Raw genomic sequence first — 22,650 nt, 5'->3', positions numbered from 1 at the left:
GATTTAATTAGACACATTCTCTTCAACAGCTCTTACCAATCAAAGGATTAGAGCTGCTCTGGGTGCCAAGCACAAGCTCTACAGAGGAAATGATCTGGAAGAAAAATAATTTTCTCCACCTCGAAAATAGTAGGAAAAATATGAAAACAAATATTTTTGGTCTTAGATTTAATAATTTTTAAATTCCATACTCAGGTCTCCAGTGTCTATTTCTTTCTTTAGATTGAATGTCATGTTTACTCAGAGGATTTTAATGTAATTTTGGGGATGTTTTAATCCATTTCTGCAGTTTATCACCTTTGAGGTTTGCCCAGTGTCTAGAATGAAGAGTGTATTTGCTAAATTGAGGAAAATGTAGACAAATGTTTGTGCTTGCTAGTTGGTAAACAGATTGGGATGCCCAGATCACAAGGGCAAGTTGTCAGTCTGCTCTAAGCAGTACCCTGCAGCCACGTCTGTGGGATCACAAGAGGGTCTAACCCAAGTGGAGACTTAGGAAGTTCCTCCCAACTTCAACAACAATTCACGTGCTTATCTGGCAAAGATTGTTAGACTGAGGCAACTATTGGGTCAGAATCAGAAAATGGCTGATTTGGGAGAAAGTGACTCACTGAATCAAAGGGATGAAAGCACTATTAGTGTAGAATGCAAACCAGGGAGCCCAATTTGACGGTCTGAAGGAGCACATCTGTGTGGAGTGGGAGTAGAGAGCTCTGCTGGACTCCTGGAATGGCTCTCCCAACGCAGAGTTAATGCCCATCACCAGAGAAATGGCCGGGAGCTGTGCTGTGTGTTTCCATCTACATGTGCTTTTAAGGGGGCTTGCAAGTTACATGTTCTTCATATGACTGATGATCTCACTAATTGCCTGAGGAGGTCACATGAGAAAAATGAAGGCCTTAGGCTGGACATCACTGGACAAAATATCCAAAATATGTGGATATCAGAGTCCTTAGGTAAAATTTTTATTTTGGGTTGGGGCTAATTGTGTGTGTGTGTGTGTGTGTGTGTGTGTGTGTGTGAAAGAGAGAGAGAGAGAGGGAGCAGGAGACAGAGAATGTGTATATCTCTGACACTATTATAGAAGTCGTGGCATATATTCAAGCTCTTCTGAGCTCTTTCTCAGTGCTAAGTAAACTGAGTGCCAAGCCATATGGGATTATAGAAATGAGTAAAATACAACACTGATCCAGTAGATACCATCATCTAGTGGGAGAGACAACACATATAAATATTGATATGAAGCACAGTGTGCTATGATAAAAATAAGATTAAAGCACTGTGAGAGGAGGGTAGAGGGATAGATGCATTTTAGTTGGCAATATCTTGGAAAAGCTTTGTGGAAGAACGGGTAGCGGCAGGGGCTCAGAGGATGAGTGAGCTGGGCAGGCTCACTCGGGGTGGAGGGGTCAGTGGAAGGATTCCTGAGGAACAGTCATCCAGGAGAAGGTTCAGGCCTTGTGTGGGGAAAGGCATCACTGGGGTGGTGGGGGCAGAGTGTGGGGTGGGGAGGAGGATATAGAGGATGTGGGAAGATAGAAGGAGAGGGTAGTCTGAAGTGATACTGTGGAATCCTATCGATGCATCAAGTTACTAAATCTGGACTTGGCTTGTTTCACAGTGAAGAGCCACTGAAGATGTATGAGTTGGGGCAGGAGTGTGTGTGTGAGTGAGTGTGTGTGTGTGTGTGTGTGTGTGCATGCGTGTATCTGCATGCAGGAGGGAGGGGGAGCGGGAGAGAAGGAGGAGGGAGGGAGAGGCAATCTGTGCCTTAAAAAGGAAGTGGGTTGGCAGTTGGGGCAATGCAAGGACATGAATGGAAGCAGAGAGGCTGGTTAGCAGGGGATTGCAGTGACCCAGCTCAGAAACAATGCGGTCTACAGGAAAGACGTGGGCATGGTGAAGAGGAGGTAGATTCGAGTTTTATTATGAAGGCAAAGTAGCCAGGGTTTGCCAAATAATTAGAACTGAGGGTTACAGATGACGGTGAAGGTGTACAAAATAGGTACAGGGGTTCTATGGCACCAGGCTGGCTTGGGATGGGGAAGGAGAAAAAGGAACCACTTTGCATATCCATGTATCCATTTATTAATGCACAAGGCAAATTGTTATTGAGCGCCTGCAGGCACTGAGTGGGGACTGGGACACAATGGACTAAGACAGCTATGGAGCCCCAATGGCACTGGGAACTGGGGTCGAGAAATCATGACAGTAATTAGGTTTCTATGTTATAGACTTGGGAGTTGTCCTTCTAAAAGCGATCTGTGAATCCAGGGTGCTGAATCAAGGAGAAAGTTCACCAGTGGGAAAAAGGTCTCATAAAATTATCTGGTCCTCCAATCCTCAAATTTCATTTGGTGTGACTTGTAGTTTTTTTTGCTGAGAAAAAACCACATATATATATATATATATATCTCATCTTTGCCCATCATTCAAGATCACCCGTTCTTTGTTTTTTCCTATGATTTCAATGCTATAGGCACAAATATTTAATCTTTCTTAAGTAAAGTTACTGAGGTTCGGCACTGCTTGAACCTAACTAACTAAAGTAACAAGAGACAATTAAAGTAGAGAATCGCTTTTCAAGAAGGGGCTGGGGTGTTTGGTCTCTGAGCTTGTAGGCATCTACACCTTGGAATCTCTCTGTGCAGGTCAGCTCTGCAGCCATCGCTGGATTGTTTTCTCAGTCCTTGGAGACTGGCCTGATCAGGTTCACTAATGGTTGGACTTTTCTTGGTATTTGCTTACATAACACTATCAGGACACATGTCTTAAATATTTTATCAGGTTTAAAGGGCAGTTTTCATAACATGGCATTGTGTGGCCTGCAGAACAGACAAGGAGGGAGGAAGAAGGCTCTTAGCCTTACTAAGTGACCTAATTTTAATACACATTCTGATATTAAAATTTGATTAACTTGATAAAAAGACTGCAGGTATTAAGATGTTGGTTTTCCCTGTACCGTAAAGACAGCTACTAAAGCATAGTGCACTTTACTTAAGTGCCTCTCCCTTAGCTAGTGTAATCAACTCCTGAACATAAAAATCATGTAGTCCTGACCTGTGTCTTAGCTGCCCCTGATTTGGGAGAACTGAGCATGGACTAATTGCAGGATCGGGCTGTTTGCATACCAAAATGGAGTTGAAATGCTTCTTATGATAAGTGAACACTCGAAAGGGGGGGTGGAAATTTATCCATTAGCCGAAAGGCCTGAATGCACTATAGGATACAGAAGATCCATTCCGATTATTAAGTGTTTTGTAATCTGAAAGCGTAAGTTAACAAGAGTAAAATGATGTGACCCAGGAGCAGACTTTTTATAAACCTTAAAAGCAGAGAAGCAACACCACCAGCGAAATTGCCAGGATCCCTTTCGATCTTTTCTAGGCTGCTGGCTGATTATGAAACAGTGTCTTCTTTGAAAAACACCCTCAATATAAATGAATATTTGAATGTTTGCCACCAATTAAAATCACCCTAGGAAACAGGTATTTCTACTTGACTCTTTAAACAATGGAATCCCTCATGTTTTGCCTTTGACTAAGCTGGCTCTGAGGATGAGAGTCATGATCCTAGTTGGAAATACTTGCTGTGAGTATGTTTTAGTTTTTTTCTATGAAAGCTCCTTGGTTCCTTTGGCCTGATCTGTCTTTCTGACGGATTTATCTGTTCTTAAATTATACCGGTAATTTAAAAATTTGAGTGGACGTCAGAATCACCTGGAGGGCGTTTGAAGACACAGATTACTGGACCTCACTCCCAGAGTTTCTGGTTTAAAAAGTCTAAGGTGGGGTCTGAGACTTTGTGTTTCTTACAGGTTCCCAGGTGATGTTTCTGGGCTGGTGCCAGGACCACACTTTGAGAACAACTGGATTTGGTGTTTTCTAAGATCTCTTAGTAGCTCTGAACGATGCGATGAACTCAATGGAGGCTTTTCTGTCATGATAACTGATTAATTCAAAATAATGAAATCTGTCCCGATTTCCTATTAATCAGAAAACTATCTGATCTCTACTAGAAAGTAGATTTTTTTACAAGTGCATTTGTGTAGAGTAAGTGGTAGAGTAGTTGTGGCAACATGGATAGACCTTGAGGGCATCATGCTCAGTGAGATAAATCAAGCAGAGAAAGGCAAATTCCATATGATGTCACTTATAGGTGAAATCTAAATAAATCAGACTCGTAAAGACAGAGAGTAAAATGATGATTACCATGGACTGGGGGGGTGGAGAAAAGGAGAGACGTGGTTTAAGGGTACAAACTTACAATTAGTAGATAAAAAAAATCCCGCAGATCTAATGCACAGTGTAGTGATTAGAGACAACAATACTAGCATATTCATCAATAGCATAATCATCAAACTTGCTAAGAGACTAGATCTTAATTATTCCCACCACAAAAAAGAAATGTGATGTGACAGCAGAGCTAACAACCACTACAATGGCAATCATATTATCATATATAATCGTTCCAAATCAACATGGTGTATACCTTAAATTTATACAGTGTTATAAGTCAAACATATTTCAATTATGTTTATTATTTATTTGTTTATTTTATTTATTTATTTCGTCTGCATTGGGTCTTAGTTGCCGCACGCAGGATCTTCGTTGAGGCATGCAGGATCTTTTGTTGTGGCACGCGGGCTTCTCTCTAGTTGTGGCGCGTGGATTTTCTCTCTCTAGTTGTGGCGCACAGTCTCCAGGGCGCATGGGCTCAGTAGCTGCGGCGCGCACGCTCTCCAGTGGAGGCACGCCAGCTCAGTAGTTGTGGCGCGCGGGCTTAGTTGCCCCACAGCATGTGGGATCTTAGTTCCCTGGCCAGGGATCGAACCTGTGTCCCCTGCATTGTAAGGCAGATTCTTTACCACTGGGCCACCAGGGAAGTCCCTTCAATGATAAATAAATAAATAAATATTTTAGAAGTAAAAAGGAAAGTGGTAGAGTGCTATAACCTTAAATGTTGGATTCTATTCCCAAGAACAGGGCTAATCAACTGTTGAACTTCTTGTGAGCTTTGTTTATCAGCAGAATGAGTTTCTGCTTTACAAAAAATTTAAAGTCAGCAATCAATATTGATAATATTTCCCCTTGATGTAGATTGGAGGCCTAAGTTAGAACTAAATGGTGTTATTGTATGAAAGGAAAGTCTGAGGCAAGTGTTGGAGTGCAGAGCAGAAAAGGAACAGAAGAAAGCTGAATTGGAAATAAGCAGTGGAGGCTGTGTGTTTACCAGTGAACGAAACCTGTATCAGCGCCAGTGAGTATATGTGGTCTTCTGAGACCCTTTGGTTCCTTTCCTGTTACTTTCTTTCATGACCAAGGTCTCCAAATCAAGGCCACCAGATGGAATAGGTCTACCTAAAGGAATGCTTTTCAAACTCTAACTGCTCGTCAAAGACCTGAGGTTCTTATCAAAATGAAGATTCTGGTTCATTAGGTCTGGGGTGAGGGCTGACATTCTGCATTTCTAACCAGCTCCCAGGTGATTCCAGTGTGGCTGGTCCCTGATCACGGGATGCATCAGTGCAGTCATGCAGTGCATCCCTTCATTTCAGGTGAAGCCTTAAAGCTTCACATTACTTTCTTCTGATTTATCCTCTTATCTTACAGCCCTGCCATCAAATGTTTAGTTGGCTTGCATAACTGCTGCCACATACTAAGCCAGCAGAGTTATCTTTCTCTCCCTTTGTTTAAGTGACCCTGATACTGCCTACTTTGTATCTTGAGATGGCTTAGCAAATGCTCCCCTTCGCTATTTTTCAACTCTCTCTCTCTAAGACCTGCACCATTTTATTGTGCTAAATTGTTAGTCGGACTTCATTTTTCAAATGAATCTTATTATTCTGGGTTTTGAAGTCAACTCTAGTTTTCTGAAACTTCCCCTTGAATCTGGACCACAGAGGTGAAACAGGACAAAGCAGGTGGTGAGCCCCATGGCTGTCTTGGAATCACCAGTAGCCCCCAGCCTAAAAAATGGATGATATCTGATAATTCTTTTCACATGACACGCCAGCTTTCTTCATTTGCACAGTTTCAATCCTTTTCAATGCCTGGTGTGTATCCAGACATCAGGACGGTTTAGTACATTTTTATTGAGCACCTTATTTGTTTGAAGTACTGATGGGATACCAGTCTACGTTCTCAGTTTGGTTATAACCCAGGAGAAAAACTTGAATGGAAGGGGAATTACGTTAGGTGAAGACTGAAAGAGTGTGTTCTACTGAGCAGCGAACCAGCAAGTAAGGACCCATTGCTGGTATAATGACAATGGCCTTGTAAGAATCAGGATTCTTCCTCTTGATCTTTTCAGAATCCTCCCAACTCTCCGGTTTTCAGTATCCATATTAGGCAAAATAGATCTGGCTACTTCCATGGGATTTGCAACTTTCATAAACTTTTTCTACAGTCAACATATTCAGTGATTGTTTTGTAGCTAGCCCAGGGGGAGTTCAAGTTTCTTAGTCTGAAGGCTTCCATTTCCTAATTGCTATGCTGGTCTTCATGCAATGTCTCATGGACACCTCATGAGATATATATTGTTGTCCTGATTTTACAGATGCAGTAACTGAGGCCTTGAGAGGTTAATTTGCCAGGTAAAACAGCCAATGACAGAGCCAGCATTCAGGCCTGGAAATGCTGACTTCAAGTCCATTGTACTGACTCATGGGTTTTGTGTACTGAATAAGATTCATTTGAAAAGTAGAAAAAGGTAGAAAAGTGAGGGTAGGGGAGAGCCGTGGATACAAGATTTAAGGTGATCAAGGCAGACTCAGCACCCCCCCATGAGATGCAGACAAAATGGCTTTGCACAAGACATTGTTCTCTTGAAACTCTTTGTTCTCAGAGGCTGGAAGATGGCAAAGGAATAAGAAACAGTGTAGCCATCCCAGTTCAGTCAGAAAGCTTGGCTTATGGCTGGAAAAATAGTCTATTCAAAATGGAGTTATTTTGTAATGTTGCTATTAAGGTAATTGGACCATACTCCAAGACATACCTGGAGGAAAGAGCTATGCACAGATGGGCTTCATTTAATTGCTTTGTACAAGGGGCCAAGTCTTAGCTTACCTTTAAATGAGAGCTAAGGAAATAAGCATACACAGCTACTCAATGCTCTGAGTTCAATACAATGGAAACTTATAACCCATCGTGGCAGATGCTGTCAGGCTGCCCAGCTGCCATTCTTTCACCCAGTCTTCTTTGCAAAAAGGACCTCAGTGTGTTTGGGATGGTGGCGTGCCCACCTCTGGGGGTGGATGGTAGATGATCTCACCCAGTGCTTCCAAACATTTTTTCATGACTCGCCACATAGAAAATGATTAAATTTTCACAATATGCTGTGCTAACCTGGAGGGAATTTGTAGGCATCAATATGGGGCTTGGAGAAAAACAAATCTATTATATTCTTTTCATATTATATAATTATGGTAAGAAAAATGAAATACAAATATTTAGAAAGAGACAAATTGTTAAATTTGGATGATATTTCCAAATAAGATATTTCCTAAATTTTTAAAATAAGAAACTCAATCGTGTTTCCACAAACCCAAAATTTAAAAATCAGATTTTAGGCTTGAAATGGTTAATTAAACATTCTGTCATTTCTCTTCCAGAATTTTCTCTTCAAGTCCTTGATCATCATCACAATTTTTGCTCACACAAAATTGGTGACTAAAAAAAAAATCAGAACCCTGTTTACAACCATTCAAAATTGTAATAGTTGAAAAGGTTTTTTTTCAAGTCTAATGTTTCTTTGACAAGTATTAAAATTTTATGTGATAATGTGAATGTATTTCAAATCCAGTAAAACTTTTCATATCAAGTATCTAAAGATCATGATGAAGTTCTAATCTTCAGAATGTGTAGTCGGCCTGCTGGTAGGTTGGATGTTACTAAAATGGTACATCAATTGCCCAGGGACAGAAGTTCCTGATAGAGGTAAAGGCTGAGACTGGGGATGGCCAACCAGAGTGGGGCCTACCAGAAGCCCCTATTTGACCTCCCTGATCAATCCCCAGCCCCTAATGACCACACCTTGGGCTATGCAAACTCCTCCTTAGATGCCTGATACAGGTGTCTCTTAGAAACCCCTTGTCCCTTAGAAACTCCTCCAGCAGCCCACAGGCCTCTCGTCCCTGTGCACCATTGCAGACTCTGCAGCTGGCTTCTCCAGTCCATGCCCGGGGGGGCAGCACCTTTGCAGCCGTGCTCACCTGTTGTCAGCAAGTACCAGATACTGCTCCCTGCACTCACCACCTGAAGGTACAACAGAGCGTGTCGTTGGACACCACCCTTCTCAGCCCACCCTGCAAGGAGTTCTGGAAGACCATGCTAATAGCCAAAGACAACCAGCCAGCAGGCTTCTGCTATACCAAGAAATGAGGGTATCAGTTTCATGTGGCTTAACTGTAACCCATAGGCCTTATTCGACACAGTGCACTAGTTGGGAAGCTTGGGTCCAAGCAAGCATGATGACCTGGTTCCCCACTGTTGCAGCCTCTTTGAAAGCTAAGAGAGGCTAAATGACCTAGTTCTGGTCAATGATACACAACTGGGTTGACCAGGGATAGGAGTAGTTCAGGGACAGGTTTTGTTTTCCAAGTAAAAGAGAACAAAAACGAATGTGTCTGGTACTGATCCTCCCCCAATCCTTTCTCCCTGGAGTGGGGATGTGCTCTAGAGCTTCAGCAGCCATCTTGTGACTAAGAAGTGAGAGAGGTATCAGAGAGAGGCCAGGAGTACTGCAGAGCTGCTGGTGCTGACCTCATTCAGTTTCCAGATTAATGCCAAGAGCCCTATCTTCAGATTTCCTATTATGTCAGAAAAATAAATCCCTATTTGTTTAAGCCACTGGAAGTTGAGTTGTCTGTTACTTGTAGTGAAAAGTATTACTTACATGTTTATTTTACTGTGCATATAAGGACCCATAGAGAATGAAGGACATTAGCGTTCTTTATCCATTCAACAAAATATTGAAAACAATTCCATCCTCGGCAAGTATAATGCTAGTTTTGCAAACATTCCTTAAGAAGAAGAACTTAAACTTGACATGTCATCTGTGAAATAGATGGTGTGGGTATCCGTCGGTACCTGCGGCTTGTAGGTGTAGGGAGCCACTTAAAACACATGTTCAAGTGTGGCAACGCCCTGGTGTGTGGAGTGAGAATAAGCTGCGTCTGCTTGCAACGGCTGGGAACGTTGCATTTCCTTTCCTGTGTTGGTGCGGCAGAGTCTTAAAGGGCTGGAGAAGCCCTTCAAGTGGTTTCCCATGGCAGCGCTGGGGAGAGAGCATTTACTAGACCTCTCTTGCCTCCAAGAAACTCACCTAGCTTAAGTGAAAGGAGAGCTTTATCCAAAGGACCTTGGGCTATTTTATGGTAAAACCATGCGATGGGGAGGGACAGGGTTACAGTGAGCCCTTAAGGACTACGTCAACAGGAAGTGACCGTCACCAGAGTTCTCTTTCTGCCTCTTGCTTCTGCTGTTTTGGCTTTATAGCTCTCTGTTGCTACAGACTAGTTCCCTTACCGGGCAGGAACTTAGCTCCTGGTAGCTCCCAAGTTTACATCTTTTAGATTCAGCTGCCAGAGAGAGAGAGGCTGACTCTCTAGGTCCCCTGTCCCTATATCCAGTTACTGGGGCTCATTGTTCATTGGGAGCCAGGGGCAGAGTATTAGACTGAGAAGCTATGGCCAGAGGGCTGGGCCATCCATCTCCTGCCAGAGGCAGGTGGACGGAGTAAGGGGAAGAGAAATTTCCAGAGAAGGGTATGGTAGCAGTATTGAGCAGAGTTCCTTATGTAGCCACCACGGAAATAATTCCCACTTCACTCTGTGTATTTATACTGACAAAGGATAGAAGTAAGGAGAAGACAGCTGTGTTGGTTTAAGGTCACGTAGGAAATCAATAGACAATTTAGAATGAAAATGAAGAACTATTCATTCTTACTCTATCTAGGCTGTTATGTTCACTTATTCTAGCCTTCTTTTTTTTTTTTTAACAACATCTTTATTGGAGTATAATTGCTTTACAATGGTGCGTTAGTCTCTGCTTTATAACAAAGTGACTCAGTTATACATATACATATGTATAGCCTTCTAGCCTTCTTGGTAGCAGTTCTCATTGCTTTCTTGGAGGCTTGTTGCTAAGAGCTGCCCTATTTCCTTGTCACAAAGCCTTCTTTAGAAAGTTACTATAGTACCTGGAGGGAGTTTTGGGACAAGAGTGTTTCCTAACCTCATCCTGGAGACATTATGCCAACATCTTTACAAACACAAACACACTGGAATCACTTATGGAGAATATGAGAAGAATATAGCAATGATCTTTCTTGGAAACTGTAAGTGTAATCAGTCAGTTTAAAGCAAGAGAGTAGGAAGTTATTAAACATGACAAGCAAAATCTTTCTCACTCTTGTTGATGGTTAATTTTTATATTTTGGATATTATGGCCTTACAAGCTGAGCCATAATATCCAGAAAATTTCTTTGCTTTGTAAAATTAGTTTTTAATGTTTAATGAATATTCAATTTGTTTCAGTTCCAAGCTTCCAGTAACATAAGAATTTATTAGCCATTCATTCATTCACAAACGTTTGTTAACATCTGCTCTATGCCCAGCTTTATGCTGTTTCCTCACTGCACTTTTTTCTCTTGGTATGTTTTAAGTGTTTCTATGAAGTGGTTTTAGAAATAACAACGATTTCTCTTAGCAGTCATTTTCTCCTCACTCCCTTTTTGGAAATCCTGCTCTGCCCCCAGAAGTAGGAGCTATAATTCCATGTAACCCTGCTTCCCTAGACACAGTTGATTGTACCAGGGATAAAAACCTGACCCCAGATGGTCAATCGGATTCTTTCTCCGGAGAAATTGTAACAGAAAGACAGAAACTGAGTTGGTGTTGGGTGTTAGAACTAAAAGACCATAGATATGCTGGAGGCTGAGGCTGTTATTTTGGAGCAGAAATGATGGGCCCACAGAGAAGCAATTGAGTATACAAACCAGTCTGCAGAGAGAGAAAGAGAGAGAGAGAAGCAGACATGGAGCAGGATGAGAAAACATCTGGCATCAGAGGCCAAGACAAACCAGAGAGATTAGCTATTTAATGACTTTCCAGAGTCATTGTCATAGTTGCCACCATACCTAGTTGGGCTCCATGACCTACCTCATACATCCTAAGAAATTCACCTTCACTCAAGCATGCTTGACAGGGTTTTTCTTTCTTTAAGCAAATCCCCTCTGACTAAGGGATGAGTTGATGAAGGCCAAAGTCAGTGAGCTAATTTAAATAGCGCTCCATTTAAGGTAACTTGAATATAATATTAGTAGATCAAGGACTTATCCTGTGTAAATGCAATACAAGCAATCATGTTTACTCAGAACAATTTTCTTGCTGTAAGAGTATTGAGGAATTAGAATGTATTGTGAATGTAGGATCTTCCTTTTTTTATTCATTTAAGGGAACATGTAGGCAGATCTCTTTCTGAGAAAGTGCAAGTGACTTATGGGAGAACTTTTTATAGCCCATTGCATCTATGTTGTAGTAATACTGGTTTCAAGAAATTTATGGAAGATTACTGATAATTGCTGCAGTTCAGCCTCCAGTTGGTATTAGGAAATATGATGTGAGCAGAGACACAGTATCTGACAACATATAAGATGAAACTTAGTGGTTACTAAAAGTTTTATGACTTAATTTTCAGGTTTAAATATAACCATTTTCTTTTCTAAAAATTTTTATTGGGGTATAGTTGATTTACAATATTGTGTTAGTCTCAGGTGTAAATATAACCATTTTCAATAACAACAATAACAATGATAACAGTAATAGTTTTGCTAGGTTTACCAGCTAAAAGACTATTTTTCAGATATTATCATTTATCCATCCTTTCAGCCATTTTGAAAAATCATCTACAGTTGCTAAAAGGAAGTAGCTTCTGAAGTGGGCAAATCTAAACCCAGATCTAACTGTCTTTATATTTTTAAAATCAGTATTTTTTCTCTTTTGCAGCTGAAATTTTCATGCTTGTTCTGCTAAAGTTGATGTTACTGCCATGGGAACAGGTCTCACAAAATGTCTTGCTTTCAATTACTTTAAAAAAGGGGCCCATTGTGCTCCAGAATTTTATGATCTCATAATGAAGATACTTAGGTCTCAAACCACAAGGCAGGTTGTCTTGCTAAAAAACTGTTTTTCTTGGATAAGAAAATATGGAATGCAAAATTAAAATGTGATCCAGTAACCAACCAATAATCAACCACAATAGCAAGTGTGAGATAAAAGGACATTATGAAGCCCCAGGGACACACAGGGATGAAAGGAAGGGTAGAGATTAGAGTCGTCTATCCTCAAAGTATAAATGTGGGATCATAACAATTTTTTTAACCAATAGTAATGGCTTTAAAATTGCAAATGAGTGTGGAATGGGTATTACAAAGCCTCTCTTGGGAACCATGAGTGTACTGAGTGGTCCTAATGCAAATGTAACAGATGGGATTGCCATTAGAACAGCAATCATCGCCCCATACCCCAAACTGTTGTTTCTGTCCCAATTTCAAATATCCTGTCCCAAGGTCAGGCTAGGTGTCAGATGACATGCCCTGGTACTTGGTTTTAAAATCGGACTGCTGTGGCCACAGAACCAGGTGGATGGGTTGGAGCATTCTGATAATAAAGGAGAAGGCAGAAAGGAAATAACAGATCCCCATCTTGCAGATGTTTACTGTGTGCCCATTGTGTATCCACTGTTCTAGATCTTGGGTTGCAAGGGTGAAGAAAATTGAAAATGCCCTTTCTCTTGTGGAGCTTACATTCTACTTGGGGGAGACTGACAATAAAAAAAAATAACTAAATATAAATGTTAGATGGAGGTAAATTCTATAGAAAGTATAGTCTGGGCAAGGCAGATGAGAAGGAAGAGTGAGAGTGATATAATTTTTTGTAGGATAGAAAGGCTTTACTGAGAGGGAGACAGATGAGAAAGGGAGCTAGGCTGACATCTGGGGGAAGAATATTTTGGATAGAGGGAATGAACAGTGTGTGAAAAGGCTCTCTGGTGGATAGTGAGAGGATGTTTGAGGAACCTCGAAGATATTAATGGAGCTGGAGAGGTGTGAGCAGGGAAGGAAAATGGTAAGAGATGAACTCAGAATGAACAGGGTGAGGTCAGGTGGGATCTTTATAGAACTTGACAGTAAGGTATTTGGCTTTTGCTCTGAATGAGTGGAGAAGTCCTTGCAGGGTTTTAAGTAGTAGAGGAGTACAGTCTGACTTCCATTTTCAAACGCTCCCTGTGGCTGCCAGTTAGAAGAGCACTGCACTAATCCAGATAAGAGATGCTGGTAGCTTGGACAGAACTGCAACAGTAAAATTGGTGATAAAGGATGGTTGGATTCTGGCCATGCTGATGGATCAGATTGAGTGTAAGAAAAAGAGGAGCATGACTAGAAAAATAATAAAAGAATAAGGAAGAGGAAGGAAGGCAGGAAGAAGAGGAAGGCGGGGGTTAATGTTTATAAGAGTGCATGCACACTGGGCTAAGCCTGTCCTTAGGACTTCTCTGGAGGTCAAACAAAGAACACCAGGATTTGACTGTCAGACTAGCCAGCATGTGATTCTTGGTTCACAGACACAACTTAAACATGAATTTACACTGGCTGTATTTCTTGACTGTTAAAATCTGCTGATCCCAAAGTCATGTGGCCAACCCATTGTGAATGCGTTAGACTCGTGGCCTCAGTTGGGAAGTTGGATGGAAGAGGCAGTGGGAGAGTAGTGATGGTCTGGGAAGGAGAAAATCTCACCTGCTTTTGTCCCTAGATGATGGTGACCCTGAAAGCCTAAGCCTTGGTTTATGAGGCATGAATAAGATCTTGTGCAGAATAGATGTCATTACCCCCAACCCAAATTTCATCATACAGAGGGTACGTATATTATTTGCATTTGAGTGCTTTATTATATTGGAATTGCAGTGATATTATTAACATTTGTACAAATGCACAAAATCTTGTCTCTTCTTGCTAGAAAGAGATGTAAAAATCTGACCTAGTTGAACAGTCTTAATGAACTCATTGTCCGTTGGTAACAATAAATGTGTTCACGATGCAACAAAAAGCTTAACATAAAATTAAACATATTAAATGCTGTTGCAAGTATTTACATGTATGTACCCCCAGTTTTTTTCTCCTTCCAATAAGGAAGGTGGTTGCTTTACAAACAGACAAACAAACACAAATGCTTTGCTGTTTACAATTACAAACAACCCCCCCGCCCCACGGAGTCCAGGACTTAAAGTGACAGCACCTTTTATGAGGACTTCCTTAGTTAACACTTACTTTGCACAATGTTAACCTTTTTTCTCTTAGTTCTATTTTTTGGACAATATTTATATTCCAATTGTCCTAGAACACTGTATTTGAACTGAACCATTTTTTCTGGGCCTTTTAGGAAGATCCCAAATCCCATGTCCTCTCCAGGGAGAATATTTCAAGCTTATCTTTTCTCCAAGACAAACCTCAAAGGCAGAACTCCTCTCTCTATGAGGCAGGTGTGATTTAGCAGAACATAGAAGGAAAGAGGGCGAGCAGTTCTTCTGTTCTACTGGCTGGCTGGTGGGGAAGGGTCCTTTCTCTGAAACCCCCTCCACTTCAGCGTGGCTGATACCTTTCATCATGTCCTGTAGCGTCTATAGCCTTGGTATTCTAAAGGAGCAAACTAGACTCTAATGAGCTTATTGTGCATAAGATTTTAATGATGTATTTAAAGCTAATTTATTCAGGTTCCACATTCTCAGTCCTGAGGCTAAAATGATTCTGTTAAAAAAAAAAATCCTATAAAGTTCTATAAAATGAAACACAATGCAAGAAAATCTTCAATGGCTTAAGAAGAGCTTTCTAAATCCTGGCTTCTAATGAGCTAGATATTGTAAGTTGGTCTAAATATAACAGCTGACAATTATTGATCTCCCTCTGATGATAAGCTTGGAAAGGTATCAGAGTGCCACTTAAGAATATTAATCTTTTAAGAAATGCTGGCAATTTGGCCTTACCCCCCCTCTTCAACTTGTGGTTAAATAGCTTTTTTTAAAAATAGACAATTTATAAGGAAAAAAATATATAAACACTCTTCAAGCAATTTGGCTATAAGCATTACATCACTGAAAAACTCCACAACAAATAGTAAAATATTTTGAACGGACATACACTTTTTCATTTTCACAACATGATGAGCTGGGTTGTTTTTTTTTTTTTCTTTGTTTTGGTATTGGATTTTACTTGTAAGTTTATTGCTTCAGTGTCTTCTTGTCCTTTTTAGATTATAATTGTAAAATAGAGGTGCTGTCCCTAATTATGGTACAAGGCAACATTGTATTTTTGAGACCTAGGAATGAAATAGGTAGGGTCACCGTTTTTTTTCAGCAGCCCAGAGAGACGATGGCGAGGACGACAGTCTGATGTGCATGGTGATGCACAAAAGAATAAGTCTCCTGGCTCATTCAGCACACTTTGGTTGGAGGATAAGATAGAAAATTGTTAAGTGTAGCATAGCTGCTCCCTCACATCTGTTGCATAACATTTGTTAAAAACATGCTATGAATAAAGGGAGAAAGAGTATAAACTGGCTCTTCTCCTTGGCATTCTCATAGCAGGCTTCATCTAGGTTGATGTGAGCAACGCGGCTTGGCTATGCTACTGGTGAACGCACGCAAATGTACCTGGTGCAAATATTCCGTAAAGTATTTTAAATGATGCAGCTCAGAGCCTTAGAGGAAGCGTAGGGGAGCTGGGAAGGGGAGGGTGAAGGCAAGTTTAAGGACAGGGAGGAGGTCTGAAAGAGAACGAGAGAAACTGACGGGGATTACAAATGCTAAAGTGCAATTTTAAAATATAAATTATTTTAAAAGCAGAAGAGAGATTCTAAATTGCTACTGTTCGCATAGGCACGATTTTATTCCAACTTAAAAACGGGTTGTTTCCTTTCCCTTCTCAGATATACTGCATAATGGAACTTGAATGGCTTAAAGCTACTGCGCACGGTTTGGGAAGGGGCGAGAAGAGCACTAAGGAAGCTGAATAGTGCAAGGCATTCTGGGAAGCTGGGGTGCGGTGGGGAGCAGCGGAGATGAAGCTGTTTTTACACTTTTACAAGAGAGCTGTTCCAGTTATAGTTACCGATTCCCTTTAGCTGAACTCTGCTCCCGAAAGGAAAGAGCTTACTTTCAAAATGAAAAAAGAAATAGATGATTTAAAACTGTTCCGAACATAGGTTAACAAATAACTCACAGAGCAATACAAATCCTTGGAATTTCTATGCACAGAGGTCTAAACAAACATTTCCACCAAGTGATGGAGAATAGCCATTTGAAACCCTGTAAAATGAAGATACACACAACTAGAGTAGTTTATTATGAACTAATCCTTTAAAAACAAGTAGATCCTACAGAAGAATATTGTTCAAATGGAATGTTTAAAAATAACATTTATTAATAAATATCTTATAAAATTCTAAATTAATAGATTCCTGTTCAAATTTTGCTTTGGTCCTTGAATTCCACTGTATACACACATACATACATATATATTTTCTTAGATGGTTTTTTGTTAACCAGAAAGAAGCACATTCTATCCTAACTGGATGGCTAGGTTTATAGCAGTTACAGATGCTTAAAACGCCCCAGCCAAAGGCTGGTCTTTTATGGCAGCTGGTTGATTTTAATGACAAGCTCAACTAACACACGACAATTTTCTGAACTAACAGACCACAGCCACCTGCACATTCACCACGGATGCCCCTCTATTCGGAACATGCACTGCATTTGATTTCGTGGGCCTGACAGGCTCCAAAGAGCAACTGCTCCAAGTAAGTCACCCTAATGATAAGAAAGCATGCAGTGACAGTACACAAATTGCTCGTCCCCATGGGCCGTGTTAAGACTGTGACCGGCAAACACTGATGTGGAGATAGGAGAGGGCTGAGGGGAAGGGTAAAGCGAAAACATCCGACCTCACGCCAGGCGTTAAAACGAGTCCATTCATGTACAGGGAGGATTTTCACTCTACCTGTCCTGGCATATGTTGAGAAATGTCTTAAGGAGAAACAATTAAGATGGGAATGCCTCAGTGTAGGTAAAAGGACTGACCTGGTAGAAACGCTATCAGGTGTCCCTATCTTGGCTGCTAATTCCTGTCACAGGAGGCAGGGGAGGCGCTGTGGAAGTTTCCAGGCAGGTTGGCAGTGACTTCAGAAGCAGATCCTGCTGATAAAAACCCACCTGTGAATGAGGAGAGGCAGTGCTGCGCTGCGGGCCCTCCCTCCTCAGGATGGGTGCTCTGAAGGTCATTGCAACTGATCTGTGACCGTATGGATGGATGACCCAGTAGCTGGGTGGGAGAGGAGAATGGGGCAGAATGTTTCCCCAGATTGGCAACAAGTGTGGGACAAGAAGGAGAGATTTTTCAGGCAGACCGATTCTTCTACGGTCTGGTGAAATCTAGGCCTTCAAGTGAAATACTTAATATTGATAAGTCGAGTGTTGGATTTGACCAATGAGCCTTTCTGTTCAGGATTTCAAGAAGTTCTGACAACTTGCTGGCATCCTCCATTTACTGTATTTCCACACTGCTAATGAACATACCTAAAGGCCCTGAGTATAATAAGAAGTTTATTCTGATTATACGTTGAGGCCTGTTTGCTCACCTGTGTGTGGTGGTTTGCCTTCTTAGCATAAAAAAACAGACATAATTGAGCTATACATAATGCACATCAGTCAAACCGTCAAGCTGCTGAATTAAGAAAACTCAGGCAAGTTCTTAACTGCAGAGGCTTTCGGTTTAACAACTAAATATTTCAATTAAGAGGTGGAACAGAAGTAAAGTAAACCATAATGTTAGTGACAGCCCACTCCTTGGACATTCTGATATCACCAGTGGATTTTTTAAAAATCCATTTCATTAAGTGCTATGCATGCAGTAAAGAAAGAAAATATTTTTCACTTAAAGCAAAACAAAAATTTTAAAAAAAATTTAAAAATTAAAAAACCCAAACAAATATTTCAATGAGCTCTTTCTCCTTTTTAGGGGGACACATAAATGGTCCTAGGAAGGAGTATAGAAAAAATTATTTTTGATTTCAAAATAGAGACAAGAATGTTAACTGCTTTTTTAGCTAAATCTTAAACTTCTTAGGAAGCCAGTTAGGTTAAACCATTCAGCTATTACAGCTGGGATTCAAAACAAAACAAAACAACTGAATTCAGTATTTAAAATACTTAAAAATGATATGTTTGTTTGTCTAAAATATAATAGAAAATCCTTTTCTTGTTTGCATTTTTTTCTTTTTTCTCTTTTTGTTTTTTTTTTTTTTGCTTTTGCTTTTGTTTTGGTTTTTTAGATCATATATCCAAGTTATGAGTTTCCCTGGAAACTCAAAACTTTCTTTTTGAAAGCACTGCATACATGAAAAGATTGTTGATAAATATTGATTTTAAAAGTAAGTTATTAGATAAAACTGAAACTAGTTATAAAAACCATGCTTCATGACCCTTATATTTTCTTTTTTTCTCCAAAATAGATTCTTACACTATACTGAGAGAAAAAAACCCACATCCTTCCCTTTTCCGAACTCTTATAAAAGCTACACCTTTTGTAAAATACTATTTTTTTATATCCCATTATCTCTCTCTCTCTCTCACACACACACACACACACTCATGTTTGGAGGTCAAGCTTTCAAATGGAGATGAAACACCAGCACCTGCCTAGACCACTAGAGAAGAACATTAGCCCCAGTTATTTGTGAGATGTGATATTAAAACGTTAGCACAGTAGAATGGCTTGTTTCAAGGAGGCACAACTGTGGTTCGGATTATCTGCTTTCTGTAATGGGCAAGTCCAGGAAAGTTGCTGAAAGTATAAATCAGAATTATTCAGAAGAGTGGAGTAGCCATATCCAGGGGATACTTTGAGCAGCCAGAGTGCTTTAAATGCTGTGGGAGGGCTGAAAGCACCTCCGTGGAAACATTAGGTTTTCTTTCTCTCTCTATTGCTCCAGTAGTTCGTCTACTTTCACCCACCAGAACAGCAAAGACGGTTCCATAGGCTTAAGAAAAAAATAATAATATATCTTAGGCTATTAGCAGCTAATGATTGAACAATGTAATCTGTGTAGTGAATAGAGCCCTTATGAATTATTATATAGTACATGGATTTTCAACATTATAGACAGGCCATATTAAAACCAGTTGTAATTCGAGGGTATGATATTCTAGCCCTGCATCATAATTTGGACTTTCACAATTGAGGCTTATAAAGCTCCCTTCCCTAGTGTCTCCACAGCTGGCATTCAACAGTGCTTCACCTACAGCTAAGCCATCTTTTATTTACTCTGATTATTAAAAACATTAAACCAGGCACATTAAACATCTCCCAGTTACTATTTTGTAAAAAGCAAGAGTTGAATGGGTCAGGGGCAAGGGAAGCCATGGCTAGGTCCACATTAGTTTTTTTTTTTTTCCTTTAAACATTATTTTATTCTTTACATGCTACGCTAAAGGGGAAAAAATAAAACAGAAGAAAGTAAAAATAAAGAGTCAATAGGGAGCCCAGGTAAAAGTGGAAATGGAAAGGAAAATTGGGCATTCAAGGAAGTGGACCAAGAGTAGAAGGAGAGGTGGTGAGATGCTTGCTGATTTTATTTGGACATCAATGGAGCTTATACTTTTTTTATAGTAAGAGAAACAGGGTTGTGGAAAAGGCTCTCCATTTATGTGGGATTCTGGTGACATCATAGCGCCAACTCAACATAAGCTACGACATCATCAGACTTCTCCCCCAGTTGCCTTGCAGTCTGTATACTGGACATCTAGGTATGCCTCATTTTGGCTAAAAGCTGTGGTTTAACAAGATTCAACGTTTCAGGCAAAGGGTTGGACTGATAAGAATGAAACCATGACTATATACAGAAAGAGTTCAGTTTATAAACAAGTAACTGGTACCAGAAAATTGGAGAAAAGCACCAAAGCATTTCCCAAGCTGATAGATTATTAATTGCATAACTCCCTTTTTTGCTTATATAACTAAGTATAAAAGACAACATTTCCATAATAACTATAAAAATGAAAGCCAGTCTTTGAAGGGCTGAGGAGTCTTCCAGGTCTGAGTTAATTCTAAAAATGCCCTTAAAAGAAAGGACGCAGGATATGCGACAGCTCTCCTTGGAGGCAAGGTCTGACCCTCGGATTTTAGAGAATCGGATTCAGGTCTGTTCTGTGAGTGGTGAGCTGACTGAGGGTGGAGCTTCCTACCACCTCGCTGACCGCCGAGGAAGTGGTGATGGTGTTATGCTGGATGACCTGCTGCTGAGAGCACGTGGGGACGGGGCTTGCAGGAGGGCTACTCTCTGGACCTAGGAAAAAGCACACACACACACACACACCAATATAGCTCTTTCCTGGGTGGACTTGGAGACTACTCAAAAAATATTGCTAGATGCTTGCTAGAAATAGGAGCGTTTCACACATTTTCTCCTGGAGGTTAATTTCAAAACTTTATTTTAAAGTCACAAAGCTATGCCTTCCCAGTTTATAGCTACAAGCAAAGCCATGCTTTCTAGATCAGCAACATGAGTTGATGTGTTTGAGTCGTGGCATGTGAAGTCCCCATCTTGTCTTTTCAAAGAGCCATCCATATATCAAATGTGGAAAAATACTCACATGTGGTGGGAGAATCTGTGTTGCTCAATCTAAAAAATTATTTGAAAAGAAATTGACCTTCAGCCATGAATCCCCGCTTCTTCCGCCATCCCCTACTCAATTAGCATTGAACCTATTGACATTCCAGGTGCAGATATTGGGATCTAGAAAAACAGATCCACTTTACATATTGGTAAACTGAGACAAGGTCACTAGCTTTTCAGCCCGGTGAATAACATGTAGCATATCCTGAGGCATTGGATATAATTCACCCAAAGCCTGTTTCCCAGCCCATAAAAGACTGCTAGCCCACCAGTAATTGGGCTCCTACTGGCTGCAGAATTGTAATTTGGTGGGATTTTACAACGTGAAATGCCAGGGAACGTCTAGCCAGAAATTATTAGGAGGTGGCGGGCATGGTGATAAATGGGGTCAGAAAAGAAGGGTTCCCTCTGGTGCAGTAGTCTGGCAGCCACTCAAGAATTCTAGCATGATATCCACCTGGGTGTGCAGTCTATGCTTTACTTTTGTTCTTTCAATAAATCCAATGAGAAATTGGTGGCAAAAAACTGGACACTAAAAAAAGCAAAAAAGTCAATGACTTACTTAGATATCCTTGTGATTCTTTCTGCATGGCTGTTATGGGGCAGTCTTTATGCGTTAACAACAGCTGTTTCAGCTGTGCCACCTCGTTTTTCAACATGGACACTTCATTCTGGAAAGAGATGGATCCAAGTCATGTTAAGAAGACCAGAGAATACAAACGCAAGGCCCCGTGCACTTTCAACAGTGTAACTGGCACACTTCTGTTATGTCTGAATGACATTAATAATATCATTTAACAGGATTCACCTGAAAATTTGTAGCTTGCCTTTGATTTGGCCCTCAGGTTTACCAGCGGCTTTCTGAAGAGACTAGGTTTTAACTCAAGAGCTTAATCCTATTAAAAGTTACTTAGGTGGGACCCTCCATTCTACACTGACTGGGTGACTCTAGGCAGGTAACGTAACCCAGCTAAGCTCCAGCAACCTTGGATGGGAATGAAAATAGTACAAAGTTCTTTGAGTTGTTGTGAGGATTAAATGAGGTAATAGACGCAAAGCATGCAGAACAATGCCTAGCACAAACTAAGCACTCAATAAATTTAGCTCTCATAATAATTCTCTTCACGCTGTCTTTTTTTTTTTTTTAAAGATTTCTTTTTTTTTTGACATGGACCATGTTTTTTTAAAGTCTTTATTGAAATTTGTTACAATACTGCTTCTGTTTTATATTTTGGTTTTTTGGCTGCAAGGCATGTGGGATCTTAGCTCCCCGACCAGGGATCGAACCCACACCCCCTGCACTGGAAGGCAAAGTCTTAACCACTGGACCGCCAGGGAAGTCCCCATGCTATCTTACAGGCTCAGGTTTGACATTAATCACGAATAGAAGGTGAACGTGAGGCACTGGGAGGAACTGTGTGGCAGGATGAGTGGCTTCAAACTGAAATGCCCTCAGGATAAGCCGATTTCCCAAAAGAAGTTCTTCATGGGCTACAGTTCAACAGAGCACGTCCTTCTGCCTGATGCCACTTAGGAGGAAGCATGGAAGCATACGGAGCAAATGTTGGTCCTCTACTGGTGGGATCAGGTCAGCCCAGGGAGGCCAAGGGCAATAGAGTTTAGGGCCATGATTGAGTTAATTTGATTGGTTCATTAACTAATTTGGCTAATTTCAGTCTATAAACTTTTTCCCTCCTCAATATCAGGGTGTTGTGGATTTACTTAGATAAGTGTCACAAATCTCCACTTTATGTAGTAATTCACAAAGATAGGTTCATAGTTTGTGGAATAATGTACTTGGCACCATCGTCTACAGATACAGTTGACCCTTGAACAACACGGGTCTGAACTGTGCGGGTCCACTTCTATGCAGATTTTTTCAATAGATAACAATACTACATGATTAGCAGTTGACTGAATCT

At 40.6% G+C, this 22,650-nt stretch overlaps 1 protein-coding gene across 2 annotated transcripts in view; it reads right to left on the bottom strand.

The window, feature by feature from the left end:
- Positions 1 to 20,234: 20,234 nt before the first annotated feature.
- The window catches only part of CREB5 (cAMP responsive element binding protein 5), a 321,691-nt gene continuing 319,275 nt past the window's right edge, over positions 20,235 to 22,650 (bottom strand). For both annotated transcript variants that reach the window (XM_061198625.1, XM_061198624.1), the window contains 2 exons: positions 21,291 to 21,399; positions 20,235 to 20,398 (listed from right to left, as the gene is read on the bottom strand). In XM_061198625.1, coding sequence (XP_061054608.1) covers positions 20,235 to 20,398; positions 21,291 to 21,399 — 273 coding nt within the window. The remainder of the gene's footprint in view (positions 20,399 to 21,290; positions 21,400 to 22,650) is intronic.

This window comes from Eubalaena glacialis, chromosome 8 (genome assembly GCF_028564815.1).
Source record: "Eubalaena glacialis isolate mEubGla1 chromosome 8, mEubGla1.1.hap2.+ XY, whole genome shotgun sequence".
NCBI lineage: Eukaryota > Metazoa > Chordata > Mammalia > Artiodactyla > Balaenidae > Eubalaena > Eubalaena glacialis.
The sequence above is the reverse complement of the archived record's forward strand: the minus strand, read 5'-3'. Positions and strand labels throughout refer to the sequence as shown.